Raw genomic sequence first — 15,902 nt, 5'->3', positions numbered from 1 at the left:
TCCAGATATGGGGAAACCCCGCCCTGAACCCGAGAGGAGTGACGGCGTCCTTAAAGTCGGAGATGCGGGGGGGCGGGCTTGCTTTCCCAGCTGCGGAGTGACTGCCGCAGCAACTGTCCGCACCCTTCCAGCCCCAGCCCCAGCCCCAGCCTCAGCCTCAGCCGGCCGCCGAAATGTCACGACCGCTATCGGATCAGGAGAAAAGGAAGCAGATCTCGGTGCGAGGACTGGCCGGTGTGGAGAATGTGACGGAGATCAAGAGCAGCTTCAACCGGCACCTGCATTTCACGCTGGTCAAGGACCGCAATGTGGCCACCCGGCGGGATTACTACTTCGCCCTGGCGAACACCGTCCGCGACCACTTGGTGGGCAGGTGGATCCGCACGCAGCAGTACTACTATGAAAGAGACCCCAAGGTAAGCCACGGCGCAGAAAACGCCGTCCGGCGATCAGTGATCAACCAAACACTGGCCGGTCGTCTGCAAACTACCGTTTATCTTTAATAATCGCTGGGGAGATGCGTGTCATAGATCCTTTCGGCATCCGATTGTGCAAAAGTGATTTGTACCAGTTTGCGCTATTCTAAAAATCCAGTCGCCAATTCATGTATGTTTATTTGTACAGATGGTGTCATACTTTTATAACTTGGCACTGTATTTCTGTTTTGCTCAGCTTGGCTGAGTTTCCGCAGGTTCTGCGACTGTTTCTTGCAACAGGTTCCATGACGTTGAAATATTGTGAGAGTAACTTTTTGCGCGTCTTTTAGATGTTATCACTTCCTTGCTGTTTGGTAGAATGTAGGCCTATTCGAATTAATCAAAGGGTATTATTTTAAAATTATGTAAGTTAAATGAACAATTTCTTTTCCTAGCTGAATGGGATTCTCAGATGTTGGGTATCTTGCATTTGGGATATAGGCCTACGTGATATGTAATTTTAGCACGGAACTGTTCAGAAACATCATAAACTAGCCGTTATTTTTGGACATACGAATCCCCCGTTTTTTAAGGATGCGAGTTGTCAGCGTTGTGATACTTGCAAGAATAATTAAACATACATTTAAAACTAATATCTAACATGTATCTCCTTTTTTTTAAAAAAATGGAGATGGTTGTCAGTGACTCTGTCAACCTTAAGTGACGGAGTCTGGAACATTGTCTTTACATGTTTGCAACATCTGTATGAATGAAATTTAATACCATGACATTTCTGTCACACGACAGGGGGGTTCATGACATTTCTGTCACACAGCTGGGGGGTTCATGCGAGATCAAATTGGGATGCTACTCTCGATGTGAAGTTGAAATTTAAAAATACCCCTGACCTTTTAATGTTCCCCTCAGTCCATCTGCTGAATTCTATCGATTAATCCCCAGAGGAACGATTTACTTGCTAACACATCAGTTGACGGAGCAGACATAATTACTAATGTATTAATTGACCACAAACCAACTCTTAGTTATATACTGATCTCATGTTAAATCATCATTAATGAATCATCACGCTTGTTTTATCTCAAGCAGTTACTATATTTGTTAGTATATCTATTAATTCTGTAAACCTTTGAACCACTGAAGGAAAAAACAACGAGCAACACAAATGAAATACTGATCTCATGTTTGTTCATCCTTAATGAATCATGATACATCAGTCAAGTAGTGTTACCATTTACTCTCCCATGTTAAGTATATATCTGAATGCTCATTCCATTGAATAACCCAAAAGAATGTAGTCATTCATGCAACTGATTTCAGCATAAATTCTAACCTGTCCACAGTGCATTTTTTTTTGTTGCAATATTTGCTTTAACGACACACAGCTTATTGCATTTTCTGTGGTACCATTCTAAGGTAGATTTTCAAAAGTCGTTTTTAAAAAAATAAACACATATTTTACTGGCTACCCCCAGAAAGCTATTTTGGCTTCTTCTCCTGTAAAGGAGGTAAATCTCTGGCATTTCTTTGCTGACTTCTGTTTTTCTCCACGTATTTTATGTCATCATGTCATCGTTTTTCAACTGCTTGGATCAAAGTGAACAGCCGTCTGCCAAATAAATGGTACATCTCACTCTGTTGCTATAGCTGCAGCTCTGAAGGTGTTTTGAGCTGGGGAGCAGAACTCAGTCTTTGTTTTACATAATGTTTTGCATTTAAATAAATATTGCACATTGCATAAATAAAAATCCACATTTTCTCATGCTATATGCAGTACGGAAGTAGTGCATTAAGACACATCTTCATATATAACAGCAAAGGAACATTCACGAGACCTAAAATGAATCCTGTTATATAATGCAGAACCTTTTTGCCTGTTTTGGTTGGTGGATCCTGTGCTATGAATCAGTCCCCCAGAAATGCTGAGTATGGATGGATGGAACCTGCATTTTCGGCCGGATGCTTTAGCCAGTATCCTCTTTCCTCTTCTCTGCCTGTGACCCAGGGCACCCAAATGCCGCTGACTGTGCTGACAGACGCTCGGGTAATGAGGTGGTCGTGTTCCGTCAGTTTTCTTCAGCTGCCAGTTGTTTGCTGTATTTGAGCTCCGACATGTTGAGATAGGCCCAGACACTGATGTAGCGCCTGCGCTTAAAGAGGACCCCACTACGCCAGCCTTTGACGCCTTGGCTCTGTGAGCAATTCCCCGCGTCCCTTTCGTTCTTTATGGTGGGTCGGGGTCTCTTGGTCCCCCTGCACAAATGTGCCACCACATATTACTCTGTAATTCACTGCAGCTGAAGTATATTCATGTCCCATGTTTTCCTAGCTGCAGCTGTTGGGAGTCTTTCCAAGATAATTTTTGACTGGGGTGGGGGGGGGGACTGCTACCCATTATAAAATGTCAATTCACCAAAAAAGTACCACCCTTCCCCCCCACCAAAATCATTATTATTATTTATTTCTTATTATTTATTTCAAATCAGTTTGTCCCCGTAAATGAATTGCTGTTCTATCAGGGATACACATTGTAGCGACTCTGTATCTACTTGCTGTCTTTCCCCAGTACATTTCTCCTTCTTGTAATTTTAAAAATGCAGTAAGATGTTTCTGTCGTTTGTAAAAACTTCATTGACCTAACGGCACTACATTACATATAGACATTTGACCATGTAGACATAAATATTGAAATATACAAGACTGGTGATAGCGTCTCGTTCACATTTTGAACGGCAGGCTTTGAGAACTCCCATCTAGGGAAGAAAAGTTTTGCCATCTGAGGGAAGTTGACCCCAGTGTCTCGTGGGAAACGTGGGCTGAAGCTGTGCTCCCTGCTTCAGTTTGGGTAGCATGTGGCCACTTCCAGCACCTTTTTCTAGACAAGGGGGGCCGACCTCGCCGTTCATACAGGCTGCCTAACCTTTGCACGCGACCCCACACTTCTGTTTTTAGCCGAGCCCAAATGGCGCAGTCACACAATCCCCGTGACCCCCCCTCCCCCCCCCATTTCCTCGCCCCTCCGTTTCCGTCCGGCTTCATCTGAATGCCTACGGACAAAACCTGAAATGTCAAAGCTCACAGATTAGATCCAGTGTCCCCGACCTTTACAAAGAAATGAGATGTAAGCTAACCCTAACCTTGTCTCTGGGAATTCCTCAAAGGGGGACTCAGGGCTGTACTTTTGCTTTGTTTATGTACTCGATCAGGTTATAGTATTGCGGTTACCCCATTGGCCGAAATGGTAAAATCTCACTAATGCCAGAGTTGGAAACCCATCTAGATCTACTGAAGTTCTGTTGATCTCTCTCTCTCCTCTCTGCTTTCTGCCAAATGCTTGCTTTCTGCTTTACTGTCAAGAACAAACTTCCTTCAAGTGAAGAACAAGACATAATTAGAATGTAATGTCAGACTATGGTGGCTCCGGCGTGTGACGTTTGAAGGTGACGTGAACCAAGGCGTGATGGGCCGACCTGGGCTGTTCGCCAGCGCCCTGATCTGTCGGGGGCTATAGGTTGGGCCCCAATAATGACTAACTCAAGGGCTAAATTCGGCCTTGTGGAAGTTTTGCTTACATGTAAAATGTTTTGAGGGCAGATGGAAAAATGACTGGTTCTGAGAACCAATCAGGTTGTAGAGGAGGTGCATCCAAGACGTCTGATTGGTTGGTCCCAACTCCTCTACAATCTGATTAGTTATCTCTCTGAACCAATCATTTTTCCTTCCGCCCTCAGAACATCCCATGAGCTAAATTCGGCCCTGGCATGAACCCTTGTTTAAGAGGGGAAAATAAACCCTCTTTAACGCTGTGTGGCCATGCAGAGTACAGAAATGTTAATCAGGACTGGGAGAATCACAACGTGCCTCAGGCCCCCACAAAGCAGCGCCGTTGCTCACTGCAAAAGGCAAAGCAGTATAATTATTACAAGCAGTACCCTGCTTTGTATGGGGGCTCCTACTGTTACCATGGAATTCCAGGTCTCTGAGCATTTTTTCCGGTTCCGTTTTCCCCTCCAGCCCGGAATTCCGAGGTGAGAGGTGCAGGCTAATTCTGCTCTGATCCCAAAATGTACCAGCTGCAAACTGCATAGGTGTGAAAATTTTAGTCATCTTGAGACTCTCAGATTTCTGGAATGGTCTTTCCTCTCATTTTGGAGGGTGGAGTAAGCTGGGTGATGCGGGGAACCGCAGGCAGTGGGGAATGCTGAGGTTCTGAAGGTCTGCACTCCCGTTTGCAGCGCGTGTACTATCTCTCGCTGGAGTTCTACATGGGCCGCACCCTGCAGAACACCATGGTCAACCTGGCTTTGGAGAACGCCTGTGACGAGGCCACCTATCAGGTAAGGCCCCCCGAGAAGCGTATCCAGCCAATCAACAGCAATCCCTGTTGTCATGGATACACCCCGCAAAGGCCTGTACAGTCATCAGGGAATGGCAGAACTGGTACCCATTAGTGGTACTAATGTTATAATGTGAGGAAATGTCATGGCAGATGAAATGTGTACTTATTTTGTGTGCTTTGGCACTATTATGACAAATTGTGCATTTTAACCATTATAGAAGTGTGTACTTGTGTGCCAGTTGTCAATCCCTAAAGTTGTAGTAGTTGTTGTTGTTGTTGTTGTTGTTGTGAATAACAATAACTGCAACAATAAATTTGTTGATAATATTATTATTATTATTATTATTATTATTATCATTGAGATTTCCGTTTCTGGGTTCCGATGGGAACTGGGCATATTACTTCAAAATATGAATGAACAGAGTGAAGCATTTGCTGCCCTGAGTTCAAGTTGCCTATTTTGCTGAACACCTAAGCACTGCCAGTCCTGTACAGAATCCTTCCTGGCCGTGATCGTAGCGCAAATTTAGTCCAGAATGCTGCGTGACGAATTACTCAACAGAGTTATGAAGGCTGGACTGGGGTTCTGTGACACTTCCCAAGGGAATATAACACGCAGTCTCCTCTAGCTTGGTTTGGACATGGAAGAGCTAGAGGACATGGAGGAGGACGCTGGTTTGGGAAACGGTGGCCTTGGGCGTCTCGCTGGTGAGTCTCCTCCATGGAGAAACCCTTTATTGATGGACTGATGGTGGTCTGGGTGGAGTGGTGGCCCATGGTTGGTGACCCTTTATTGATGGAGTGGTGGCCCGTGGTTGATGACCCTTCTCCTCTCTCCATCAGCCTGCTTTCTCGACTCTATGGCCACCCTGGGTCTCGCTGCCTATGGCTATGGAATCCGCTACGAGTTTGGCATCTTCAACCAGAAGATTGTCAGCGGCTGGCAGGTAACTGGGGGGGTGCCGTGGTGACACCGTTAATACAGAGTTCTGTGAGATGATTGGTCGGAAGACCTAAACCCCAGCCAATCCATGGGCTTCCTGAAGCCCCTAAGTTTCTCTGTGCCATATTTCAAGGCTACACAAAGACTGTGGTACAAGCAACAGATTCCTAGGTTAAGTCTGTCCTGCTCTTTGGCAGGTATCATTCAGTGTGGTTTTACATATTTTGCCCAAATGCTGCTTACTATGTAGATCCAGATTCCCCAAGTCCAGTCCTGAAGTGCCAGAATCCAGCAGTTTGGGGGAACCCGTATGTAATCTTTGACGTCATTGCCCGATGATTGACAGGTAGAGGAGGCTGATGATTGGTTGCGCTATGGTAACCCGTGGGAGAAGGCCCGCCCTGAGTACATGCGTCCCGTTCACTTCTACGGCAGGACGGAGCACCACCCTGATGGCGTGAAATGGGTGGATACACAGGTGAGGTGGAGGAAAGGAGGAGTTAAGTGCATGGCATTCTGGGAAATATGAAGTCAACCTAAATTTACTTAAGTTATATTAATAATTGTGTATTTATAGCGGTTTCCACTGGCAGCTTGTGTCTCTATCTTTGGAGGCTTGAATCGCAGCCCTGCTCTGCGTGCAGATTTTGCGCACACTGTTGTGCATCCCTAAAAATCACTCGTAGTGTGTAACTGCGCATGTGTGTGTTCCGTGAAAACGCAGCCTGTCTAGGGTGTTGCCTTGCTTTGTGCTCTGTGATGTCTGCGGCAGCTCAGTCTGAGTCTGGATCAAAATATGGATAGATTATGTAAGCAGGCGCTCTAGCTATCAATTTTTTTAAATCTCTTTGGGCTGAGCGTGTGCGTAACTCTGTCGTCAAAAGGGCAAGCTAACGCTTCTGCATATTTATGCATCCGATCGGTAAAGGCTGTGGTTGTACCATGGTACAGGAAGACTCCACTTGAAATACTGCATGCTATTTAATGATTTATGTGGCTGCTTTGGAGCAGCAATGAGCAATAAGCTCTGGATGAACCTCCCTGGCTTCGAAGGTGTCCGAAGGGTTTTTCATTCAATTGTCAATTCAATTAATCTGTCATTGTGTTCATTCAACAGTGGACAACTTTTGATGTTAAAAATATGGTACAAATGTGTTTGCTGAGCTTGTCAGTGCCAAATCAAAGTGAGGAGGCTTGGCAGCATCAGGGATGCATTTTCTGATCACCCGGCCATGTTCCCAGTGCATCCTCAACAAGTCTTCAACTTGACAGGTGGTCTTGGCCTTGCCCTATGACACACCGGTTCCAGGTTACAGGAACAACGTCGTCAACACCATGAGGTTGTGGTCTGCAAAGGCCCCCTGTGAATTCAACCTGAAGGACTGTGAGTTGCACACCGTGGAGTGTGTGGATGGGTGGAATTCAGTGATGGGTCTTGGCAGGTCATGACTGAATGGCAAGCCCTGAATGAGTCGGAGTGAAGAAAATATCTAGAACAAATGTTTACAATTCGTTATAAATGGACCTTACTTGCAGCTCATGAATGTTCCGTTTTACAGTCAATGTTGGTGGCTACATTCAGGCAGTGCTGGACAGAAACTTGGCAGAGAACATCTCCCGTGTGCTGTACCCCAATGACAATGTGAGTGCCTACCTGACTTGGTTGCTTGTGCTATGATCATGTTGCTCGGTCTACATTTCTTGTATTTCACATATTACACATTATTGCCGAGTGAACATTCCAACCGGCCTTTGCAAATGTCTGACCCGAACTCTGGGTACACATCTGATTGGCCCTCTGCATGGGGTTAAAGGTCAGGTTTTGGGCTGACGTGTGTATCTGGCTCAGTTCTTTGAAGGCAAGGAGCTGCGCCTCAAGCAGGAGTACTTTGTGGTGGCGGCTACGCTCCAAGACATCATCCGCCGCTACAAGACCTCCAAGTTTGGCTCGAAGGAGGAAGTGCGCACAGACCTCAGCGGCCTCCCTGACAAAGTGAGGCGCTCCGCTCGGCTCTCCTGGCGTCCGTGGGGTGGCGCAGTTGGGGTTCAGTGCAGTGTTTGTAGCAGTGTGAAGTTTAGTTCTGTTGTATACAAAAGTCTCTGGTTCGAGGGAGAAGAATCGGCTTATGAACCATAACGTCGTGGGTGCAGCCTTCAGTCACGCTATCCAGGCTGATGTAGAGAACTGACTCAATCATGGACTTCGAATTTGATCTTGACCACAATTTACACCTTGCGTTTAGGGGGGTTGGGAAGCCAGTTGACCCCTGGAAGTCGGTGTCTCTCTCTCTCTCGGTGTCTCTCTCTCTCTCGGTGTCTCTCTCTCTCTCTCTCTCTCTCTCTCTCTCTCGGTGTCTCTCTCTCTCTCTCTCTCTCTCTCTCTCTCTCTCTCTCTCTCTCTCTCTCTCTCTCTGCCTGCTTTTATATTATTATGACTTAATGATGTAGCAGCAGTAGTAATAATAAAATACATGTATATAGCTCCTTTCACAATCCCAAGGTCGCTTTCCAGGACAGAAAAAAAAAAACAGTAATCAGTAAATGTATCAGTAATGTGTAAAAATGAATCGTATTTAATTGAAGTTCCTTTGTCCTTACGCAGGTCGCCATCCAGCTGAATGACACCCACCCCTCGCTGGCTATCCCTGAGCTGATGCGGATCTTGGTTGACGATGAGAAGCAGTCCTGGGATAAGGTGAGTGCTGGAGATATTGACCACAACTCCAGGTCATTCAGTGATTCCAAAGATGGAAAGTTCATATAAAGTAAAAATCCAGAACAAGATTTTGTCTCAGCCAACCACTTGAGTCACATTCACAGAGCACTCAGCTGGTTGGTTGAAACAAAACCTTGGTCGGGATTTTTACTTTCTGAACCCGGACGATTTGTCTGAGTATCTCAGTGGCACTGTGGTCGTCCCCGTTGTGTCCTTATGTCTAAATAACATCCTGCCAAAGACACACCGGAACATTCTGTCTGAACCAAAGTGAAATATAGAGCCGCAGAGTTAATGAAGAATCGTGTGCGTGATTGTTTGACGCCGTTAAACTGCCGCACCCTGACGGCACCATTGGTGTTCGATCCCTGTATTGGGAAATCGCAATTGAACTTCAAACGTCCGGTTCATTGACTGATCTCAGGCCTGGGACATCTGCGTGCGGAGCTGCGCCTACACCAACCACACCGTCCTGCCCGAGGCCCTGGAGCGCTGGCCCATCGACCTGTTCCAGCGCCTGCTCCCCCGTCACCTGGAGATCATCTATGAGATCAACCGGCGCCATCTAGAGGTGAGACGCGGAAGCACAGGATCTCTACCCGATCGTGGGAGATGCGCAGATGGTGGATGTCAATGCTGCCTCCCAGCCGGACTGTCCGCCGGTCCCCAAGGGCTGGGTTAGAGAAACGCTGCACTAATGGACTGGCAGCACATGAAGTCAAAACTAAAGTTAGAGTCAAGCAAAAATCCTGCAGCATTTTTATCCCCTGTAGAGGACATTATTTATTACTCTGACACTATATATGCCCCCATTCTATTAACTCCTGTTGTTAGGGTTTTAAGACCTCATTTAACTTAATTTGCATTTAATTGAATTTCTGTAATAAATAAATAAATAAAAACTTTTTTTTGCTGGGTCTCAGGAGGTTAAAGTATTCAGGTAACATCTAAGACAGGGTTTCTCAACCCGGTCCTCGGGGACCACCAGACGGTCCATGTTTTTGCTCTCTCCCAATTCCCTGCCAATTGGGAGAGAGCAAAAACGTGGACCGTCTGGTGGTCCCCGAGGACTGGGTTGAGAAACCTTGATCTAAGATAAGTAATTAAAAAAAAAAAAAAAAAACACAATACTGGCTGACATCAGCCATAGATTCAGCTAAAAATGAGAATGTAAGATTCACCTGTTTCAGAACATGGCTCTTGGCGTCTTGTGTGTGTTTGTTTTCACACTTTGAAACGGCATTTAGTGAAGGCTGAGGCTTACCAGACTAAAGTTAATTCCCTCTTTGCCTCTCTCTCTCCCTCTCTTTCTGTGTCCATCCCATCCTCCCGCCCCCCCAAAAGCGCATCTCCTCTTTGTACCCCGGAGACATGGACCGCATGCGCCGCATGTCGCTGATTGAGGAAGGCGACCAGAAGCGGGTCAACATGGCCCACCTCTGCATCGTCGGGTCCCACGCCGTCAACGGAGTGGCTCGCATCCACTCGGACATCCTCAAGGCCACCGTGTGAGTCCCGTTCCACGTCTTCGTCTTTATCTCCCCGGGGCTTCTGGGTTCGCCCACTTAGAAATCTCTTCCAAGGTTCTCAACTTGCCATGCAGCTGGTGTCTAAACGGACTTGGGGTTTTACGGACAATCCTAATGCGTGGGGAGCCAAGTGAGATTCTTTTGCCCTTATTGGTTTAATGTCATATTTTGAAGTTTGAGCTGGTTAACCGTACAGTACTTTCATTGGCAGTTTTTAATATGTGAGATTTGGCAGGTTAGGTTAGGCGGTCATGCGGTGTGTCTGTTGTTCCTTGTAGTAGGAATAAAAGAATGGATGGTCATTCTTGCACAGGTTCAAGGATTTCTATGAGATGGACCCTCTTAAGTTCCAAAACAAGACCAATGGCATCACGCCCCGTCGCTGGCTGGTCATGTGCAACCCTGGCCTTGCTGAGATCATCGCGGAGGTGAATGGAAACCTCCGCTTGGCACGTTCCTGTGCTTGTGTCCCTGTCCCTCTACCCCAAATGGAAATTAACCAGCAATTTATTTAGTTTCAGTTTTTGACCCAAAAGCATTCGCCGCTATTCATTTCATAAGCACTAGATGGCGTAGTATTTAAGGGTGTGGATATGTAACTTTGTTTGGATAAGAGCGTCTGCTCAATAAATTTAAATGTATACAATATACATCAGTCTGCCGCATTGAAATGAAAAGATCAGCTGAACAATTATTGCAAAGTATTCTTTTTTTTTTTTTTTATTGTTCTTTGTAATTTGCAGACTGCTTATGGTGTGTTTTGCTTGGTCACTACTCCTCTTCATTTTGTCATGTGTGGTGTTTGTTTTTTGTTTTGTTTGTCAGAGAATTGGAGAGGAGTTTATTCACGATCTGGACCAGCTGAAGAAGCTGCTCGACTTTGTTAATGATGAGGCCTTCATCCGAGACATCGCCAAGGTCAAACAGGTGAACAGTCATCATAGCGACCCCACCCCCCTCAAAAAAAAAGGGAAAATCGCTGTTTGTGAGTACAATGTGTCCCCAGCAGGCCTTAATTCCATCCTGCATAGCTAATGTTGCTGGATCTCCATCTCGTACTTCACAGGAGAACAAGCTGAAGTTTGCGGTGCACCTGGAGGAACACTACAAGGTCAAGATAAACCCCAACTCCATTTTTGACCTTCAAGTGAAGAGAATCCATGAGTACAAGAGGCAGCTCCTCAACTGCCTGCATATCATCACCTTCTACAACCGTGAGTGGCCTCCTCCGGCTTCGCTCTGAGTGTCGCTGCTCGCCGGGGCGAAGAGCATGTGGCTCATTACTGCTGCTCTTTCTCAGGCATCAAGAAGGACCCAAACAAGCACTGGGTCCCCAGGACGATAATGATTGGAGGAAAGGTAACCTCCCTTTCATTTATGGTTGATTTTTGAGTTATGATTGGAGCTGAGGGCTCCTTATCAGTCACGTTGTACAAACTGTTATTCTCCAGAAACATGAGTGAATGTAACTCGTTCCAGTGCCCGTCGTCTCTCCTCCCCAAGGTCCCTTAACAGCATATCCCGCTTCTCATCCAGGCTGCCCCTGGATACCACACGGCCAAGATGATCATACGGCTTATTACGGCCATCGGGGAGATCGTGAACAACGACCCAGTGGTGGGCGATCGCCTGAAAGTCATCTTCCTTGAGAACTACAGGGTGACGCTCGCTGAAAAAGGTACTGACCTCCGTCTGGCGCCGGTACCCCTTCCTGGCTTCATTCGAAGCGAGTGTTTGCTGACCGCGATGCGTCGGGACTCTCCCCGTCCTCAGCGATCCCGGCGGCAGACCTGTCCGAGCAGATCTCTACGGCCGGCACCGAAGCCTCTGGGACGGGAAACATGAAGTTCATGCTGAACGGGGCCCTCACCATCGGCACCATGGATGGAGCCAATGTGGAGATGGCAGAGGAGGCCGGAGAGGAGAACCTCTTCATCTTCGGCATGCGAGTGGACGACGTGGAGGCTCTGGACAGGAAGGGGTATGTGGGGAAGAATGGAAAGGGATGCCGACGTTGGGCTTAATGGGGAGTAGTAACCTGGTGGATGTTAGAATGTCCCCCAGCACAGCTTGGGTAGCAAGGTGACTTTAATGAAGCACAATCAGGACAGTTATGCATATTGACTATAGTGATGTAAACAGTCTGTGTTTGGTACCACTAGTCAAATCTATAATGCATCTGCATTTACTTCTTTAGCATATGGCTGTGAAGGAGTCAACTAGGCATAAGTACAGCTAGGCTTAGCTTCCGGTGAACAACCAGGTACAGGAGTGAGCAGGAGTGGAGTAGGAGCTACACAACATCTGCCAAACAATGCAAGAGGCTAATAAGGCAACTGATCACATCAGCCGATGTAGTGCAGCTGAATACTACCGTTAGGATGTCGACCGTATTTGTACAAGAACTTATTGCAGTTTTACACCATTATTCACAGATACGAGATACTTACGCGATGTCTGGAAAAGAAGAACAATGGTCGGCATTGTAACTGTAAAATGTCATGGCTGAATTTTTAGCTGTCCTGTAAGCCATCCTTGTCTCGCAGATACAATGCGGGCGAGTACTACAGCCGCATCCCTGAGCTGAAGCAGGCCATCGACCAGATCGCCGGGGGCTTCTTCAGTCCCAGCCAGCCCGACCTCTTTAAGGACATCGTCGACCTGCTGATGCACCATGACAGGTGAGGGGTGGCGGGCAGTGGTCACGCAGCTGGGCCGCGCGCCGAGGCTCCGTGCCGCGCGCCGAGGCACCGTGCGCGACGCATCCCATGCGGCTTCTGGGCTGTGAATGCGCCCAGACGGCGTCTCACCCTGTGTCGACGTTCGCAGGTTCAAGGTGTTTGCGGATTATGAAGACTACATGAAGTGCCAGGATAAAGTTGGCGCTCTGTACAAGGTTAGTGTGCGGCAGCGGGGTCGGGGTGGGGGGGGAGTCAGCGAGGGACTTCAGCAGGGAGCAGTCATTTCTATGTTAATGCCATGATTCCAAACCTATTCCGGAAACTAAAATGCGGCCTTCGTCAGGTCGAGGCATGTTTGCACTCTACTGGGAATCGTGTGTGAGAGGTGGAATCCCATGTTTCTGAGCTGGAAGGAGAATCGACATGGATGAGATCTGCGGAGTCCCACTCGTGACATAAAGAGAAATTATGTTTATATATCGGGGCCACATTTGACTGATTCGTTCCCACAATGTATTAAATGGTAACTAGGCTTTACTAACCCAGCCTGCTGGTCGGCTTGTTCTCCATGTGGGCCACCAGACGTCTGTATCTGCTGGTGGATGGAGATGGTTAAACAGAGTGGTCACCAGTCCCGTATTTTATGGGATTGTCCCATATTGGAAAAATAAAATGGTGCGTCCTGTTTTGAACCAATACGGGATGTGATTTGTCCCATGTTCGTGATCACTAGCCCCCCCCCCTCGGCATATCTTTATGAGGGAAGTCCTGTATTTCTTCACAAGTGGCAACCCTTGGTTGGATTGACCTACAGACACATTCTTATAAGCCCTGATTACGTAGAACTGATGTTAGCGGGAGGCACACATGCATACATACAGAGTTGGGCAATTCAGGTCCAGACAGTAAAAGTCCAGACCAGAATTTTGTTTCAACCACCCAATTGCGTACTCTGTGACCGTGATGCTTTATACTCAACTTGTTGGTTGAAACAAAATCCTGGTCTGGAATTTAACTGTTTGGACCTGAATTGTGTGTGTGGTATGTATGTAAGTAAAAATGTTATCGTTATGTCATTAGTGGCTCTGTAGATTTCACCGTAGACGTCCTGATACTATGTCGTGATCTTTAACCACTAGCGTAGTTGTGCCAAAGCTGTTTCTCCTGAGATAATACTGGATGCTGTCCTGGCAGCATGACGGACTTCAGCTTGGCTTTGTGTTCCGGTTCATATCGTTCCTGACAGAACCCCAAGGAGTGGACCAGGAAGGTGATCCATAACATTGCTGGCTGTGGCAAGTTTTCCAGTGACCGCACCATCGGCCAGTACGCCCGTGAGATCTGGGGAATCGAGCCAACCCTAGAGAAGATCCCAGGGCCAGATGAGAAACGTTAAATAGCCCTGCCTTCGTCCTGGTACAAGAAGAAATGAGAAGCTACTGTATTTAGGTACAAGAAGAAACGAGATAAGCTACTGTATTTAGGTACGGTACTGTGGTGTACATGGAATTTGCTCTTGGAAAACAAGATTAAACATGTATTTGAAGATGTTATGTTCCCTGTTGAGAGAGTTAACTTTACAATATCATGGTGCAACCTGGTCACCACATTAAGGAAATCGATATTCAACCACTAACCCTCCTTCCGCTCAAGGCTTAATCTGGACATAATGATCCACCTTTGGTTAGCCTGCGTCCCCTCTTCATCTCAAAATCGACTCCCGTTTATCATCAAAACTGCTGTTTGGTTACGAAGCTTCACTTCCTAAGTCAATTGTTTGGTGCCACTTTTTGAACCTCTTTACTGAAACCTGTCTTGAGGTGACCTGCAAATTTGCCAAATACACTCATATCTCCATGCCAGCATCAGCAGTGGAAGTGGATGTAAGTAAAGGCACTTGAATCAGACTCACCTGTGTTTGGGGAAACCTCTCGTTAGTTACACCCAAGTAGATGTTGGTGTGTACCACTGTGTTTGGGGAAACCTCTCGTTAGTTACACCCAAGTAGATGTTGGTGTGTACCACTGTGTTTGGGGAAACCTCTCGTTAGTTACACCCAAGTAGATGTTGGTGTGTACCACTGTGTTTGGGGAAACCTCTCGTTAGTTACACCCAAGTAGATGTTGGTGTGTACCACTGTGTTTGGGGAAACCTCTCGTTAGTTACACCCAAGTAGATGTTGGTGTGTACCACTGTGTTTGGGGAAACCTCTCGTTAGTTACACCCAAGTAGATGTTGGTGTGTACCACTGTGTTTGCCCTGTGATACAATAAGATTGAGAATTAAGTGTCCCCCCCCCCCCCCCCCCCGGATAATGGTTGATAAAACTGCTGATAGTTCAAAATAAAGCTTTTGTGCAAGTCTAAGGAGCCAGAGGTCTGGAGGATAGGGGCACGTGTGTCGGGTAATGTGTGACTACAGCTTCAGACGTCACTGTGGTGATGAGGTGTTAAATGGGTTCCGGGTTCACCCTGCCGTACTCCGGTCAGAGAAAGAAAAATAAAGCTGCAGCCAATGACACAGCCGCCCCTGGTCATTTTGTATGAAATGTATGATGTGCTTGCATGTGTCGTGTCTCGTGAAACGCCATTGGCTGGTTCAGCCATAAATGTGTCAGTTGGAAATGTCATTCAAATGTTTTTGGAATAGGTGGGTCCCCCCCCCCAACACACACACACACTTGTATTCATATCTTTGTGGGGACTGTCTATTCATTTCTATAGGAAAAACCCTAATCCCAACAATGACAACCTTAACCACCACCCAGCCCTAACCCTTAACCATAAGGAACCAAGCAAAATTCAAGACTTTTGGCATTTTTAGTGTTGTGGTCCCCACGATGTGATCACACACACACCCGCCCCTGTGTTTGAAGGGGTGGCCAGTCCATACAGCAAACATGCACCTGCTTGTAATGCACATGCTTATGGAAATTCCCAAAGAGTTTCCCATTAGCGACATTGGCGTAATGGTGGGATGGTCCCATCTGGCCACCTTGGATGTTAAAAGGAGCTCCTGCGTCTTTCACTTGCAAGAAGTGAGATTTCTGGGAAATCACGGCACCTCATAAGATGAGGAAGACATTTTTAGACGATGGCCCAACCTTCCAGGAACCTTCTGGACCGTCCTGTGTGCTACGGAAGGGAGTGATTATTATGCAATTCACCCATGCTCTGTTTAGAGGGCTGGGGGGGGGCGGTATCTGGGGTTATTTTGGGATTTGGAGATTGTAATTATTACTGGGGGTGGGGGGGTTCACA

General features: G+C 46.8%; 1 protein-coding gene across 2 annotated transcripts; it reads left to right on the top strand.

Annotated features, from left to right (window-relative positions):
- The first annotated feature begins 71 nt into the window (after positions 1-71).
- On the top strand, positions 72-14,195 carry LOC111850786 (glycogen phosphorylase, muscle form). 2 transcript variants are annotated; one of them, XM_072706422.1, is made up of 21 exons: positions 72-416; positions 4,670-4,771; positions 5,403-5,481; positions 5,617-5,720; positions 6,063-6,194; positions 6,989-7,100; positions 7,276-7,358; positions 7,566-7,709; positions 8,319-8,411; positions 8,857-9,003; positions 9,777-9,940; positions 10,275-10,389; positions 10,787-10,888; positions 11,028-11,175; positions 11,262-11,320; positions 11,498-11,639; positions 11,735-11,942; positions 12,508-12,642; positions 12,791-12,857; positions 13,889-14,058; positions 14,092-14,195. In XM_072706422.1, the coding sequence occupies exons 1-20, from the start codon at positions 174-176 to the stop codon at positions 14,036-14,038; spliced, it is 2,529 nt and encodes an 842-aa protein (XP_072562523.1). In that variant the 5' UTR covers positions 72-173; the 3' UTR covers positions 14,039-14,058; positions 14,092-14,195. The 2 variants fall into 2 exon arrangements, with proteins under 2 accessions (XP_072562523.1, XP_023680814.1); XM_023825046.2 differs by having other exon boundaries at positions 73-416; positions 13,889-14,195.
- The last annotated feature ends 1,707 nt before the right edge of the window (positions 14,196-15,902 follow it).

Source organism: Paramormyrops kingsleyae, chromosome 24 (genome assembly GCF_048594095.1).
Source record: "Paramormyrops kingsleyae isolate MSU_618 chromosome 24, PKINGS_0.4, whole genome shotgun sequence".
In the NCBI taxonomy this organism is placed as follows: domain Eukaryota; kingdom Metazoa; phylum Chordata; class Actinopteri; order Osteoglossiformes; family Mormyridae; genus Paramormyrops; species Paramormyrops kingsleyae.
Note: the sequence above shows the minus strand (reverse complement) of the source record. Positions and strands in the feature narration are given on the sequence as shown.

Excerpts from the sequence above, each read along its gene's own strand:
- LOC111850786 (XM_072706422.1), top strand. The coding sequence starts at position 174 with ATGTCACGACCGCTATCGGATCAGGAGAAAAGGAAGCAGATCTCGGTG. Across the intron at positions 417-4,669 it reads ACTATGAAAGAGACCCCAAG|CGCGTGTACTATCTCTCGCT; the intron begins GTAAGCCACGGC and ends TCCCGTTTGCAG. Across the intron at positions 5,721-6,062 it reads AGATTGTCAGCGGCTGGCAG|GTAGAGGAGGCTGATGATTG; the intron begins GTAACTGGGGGG and ends GATGATTGACAG.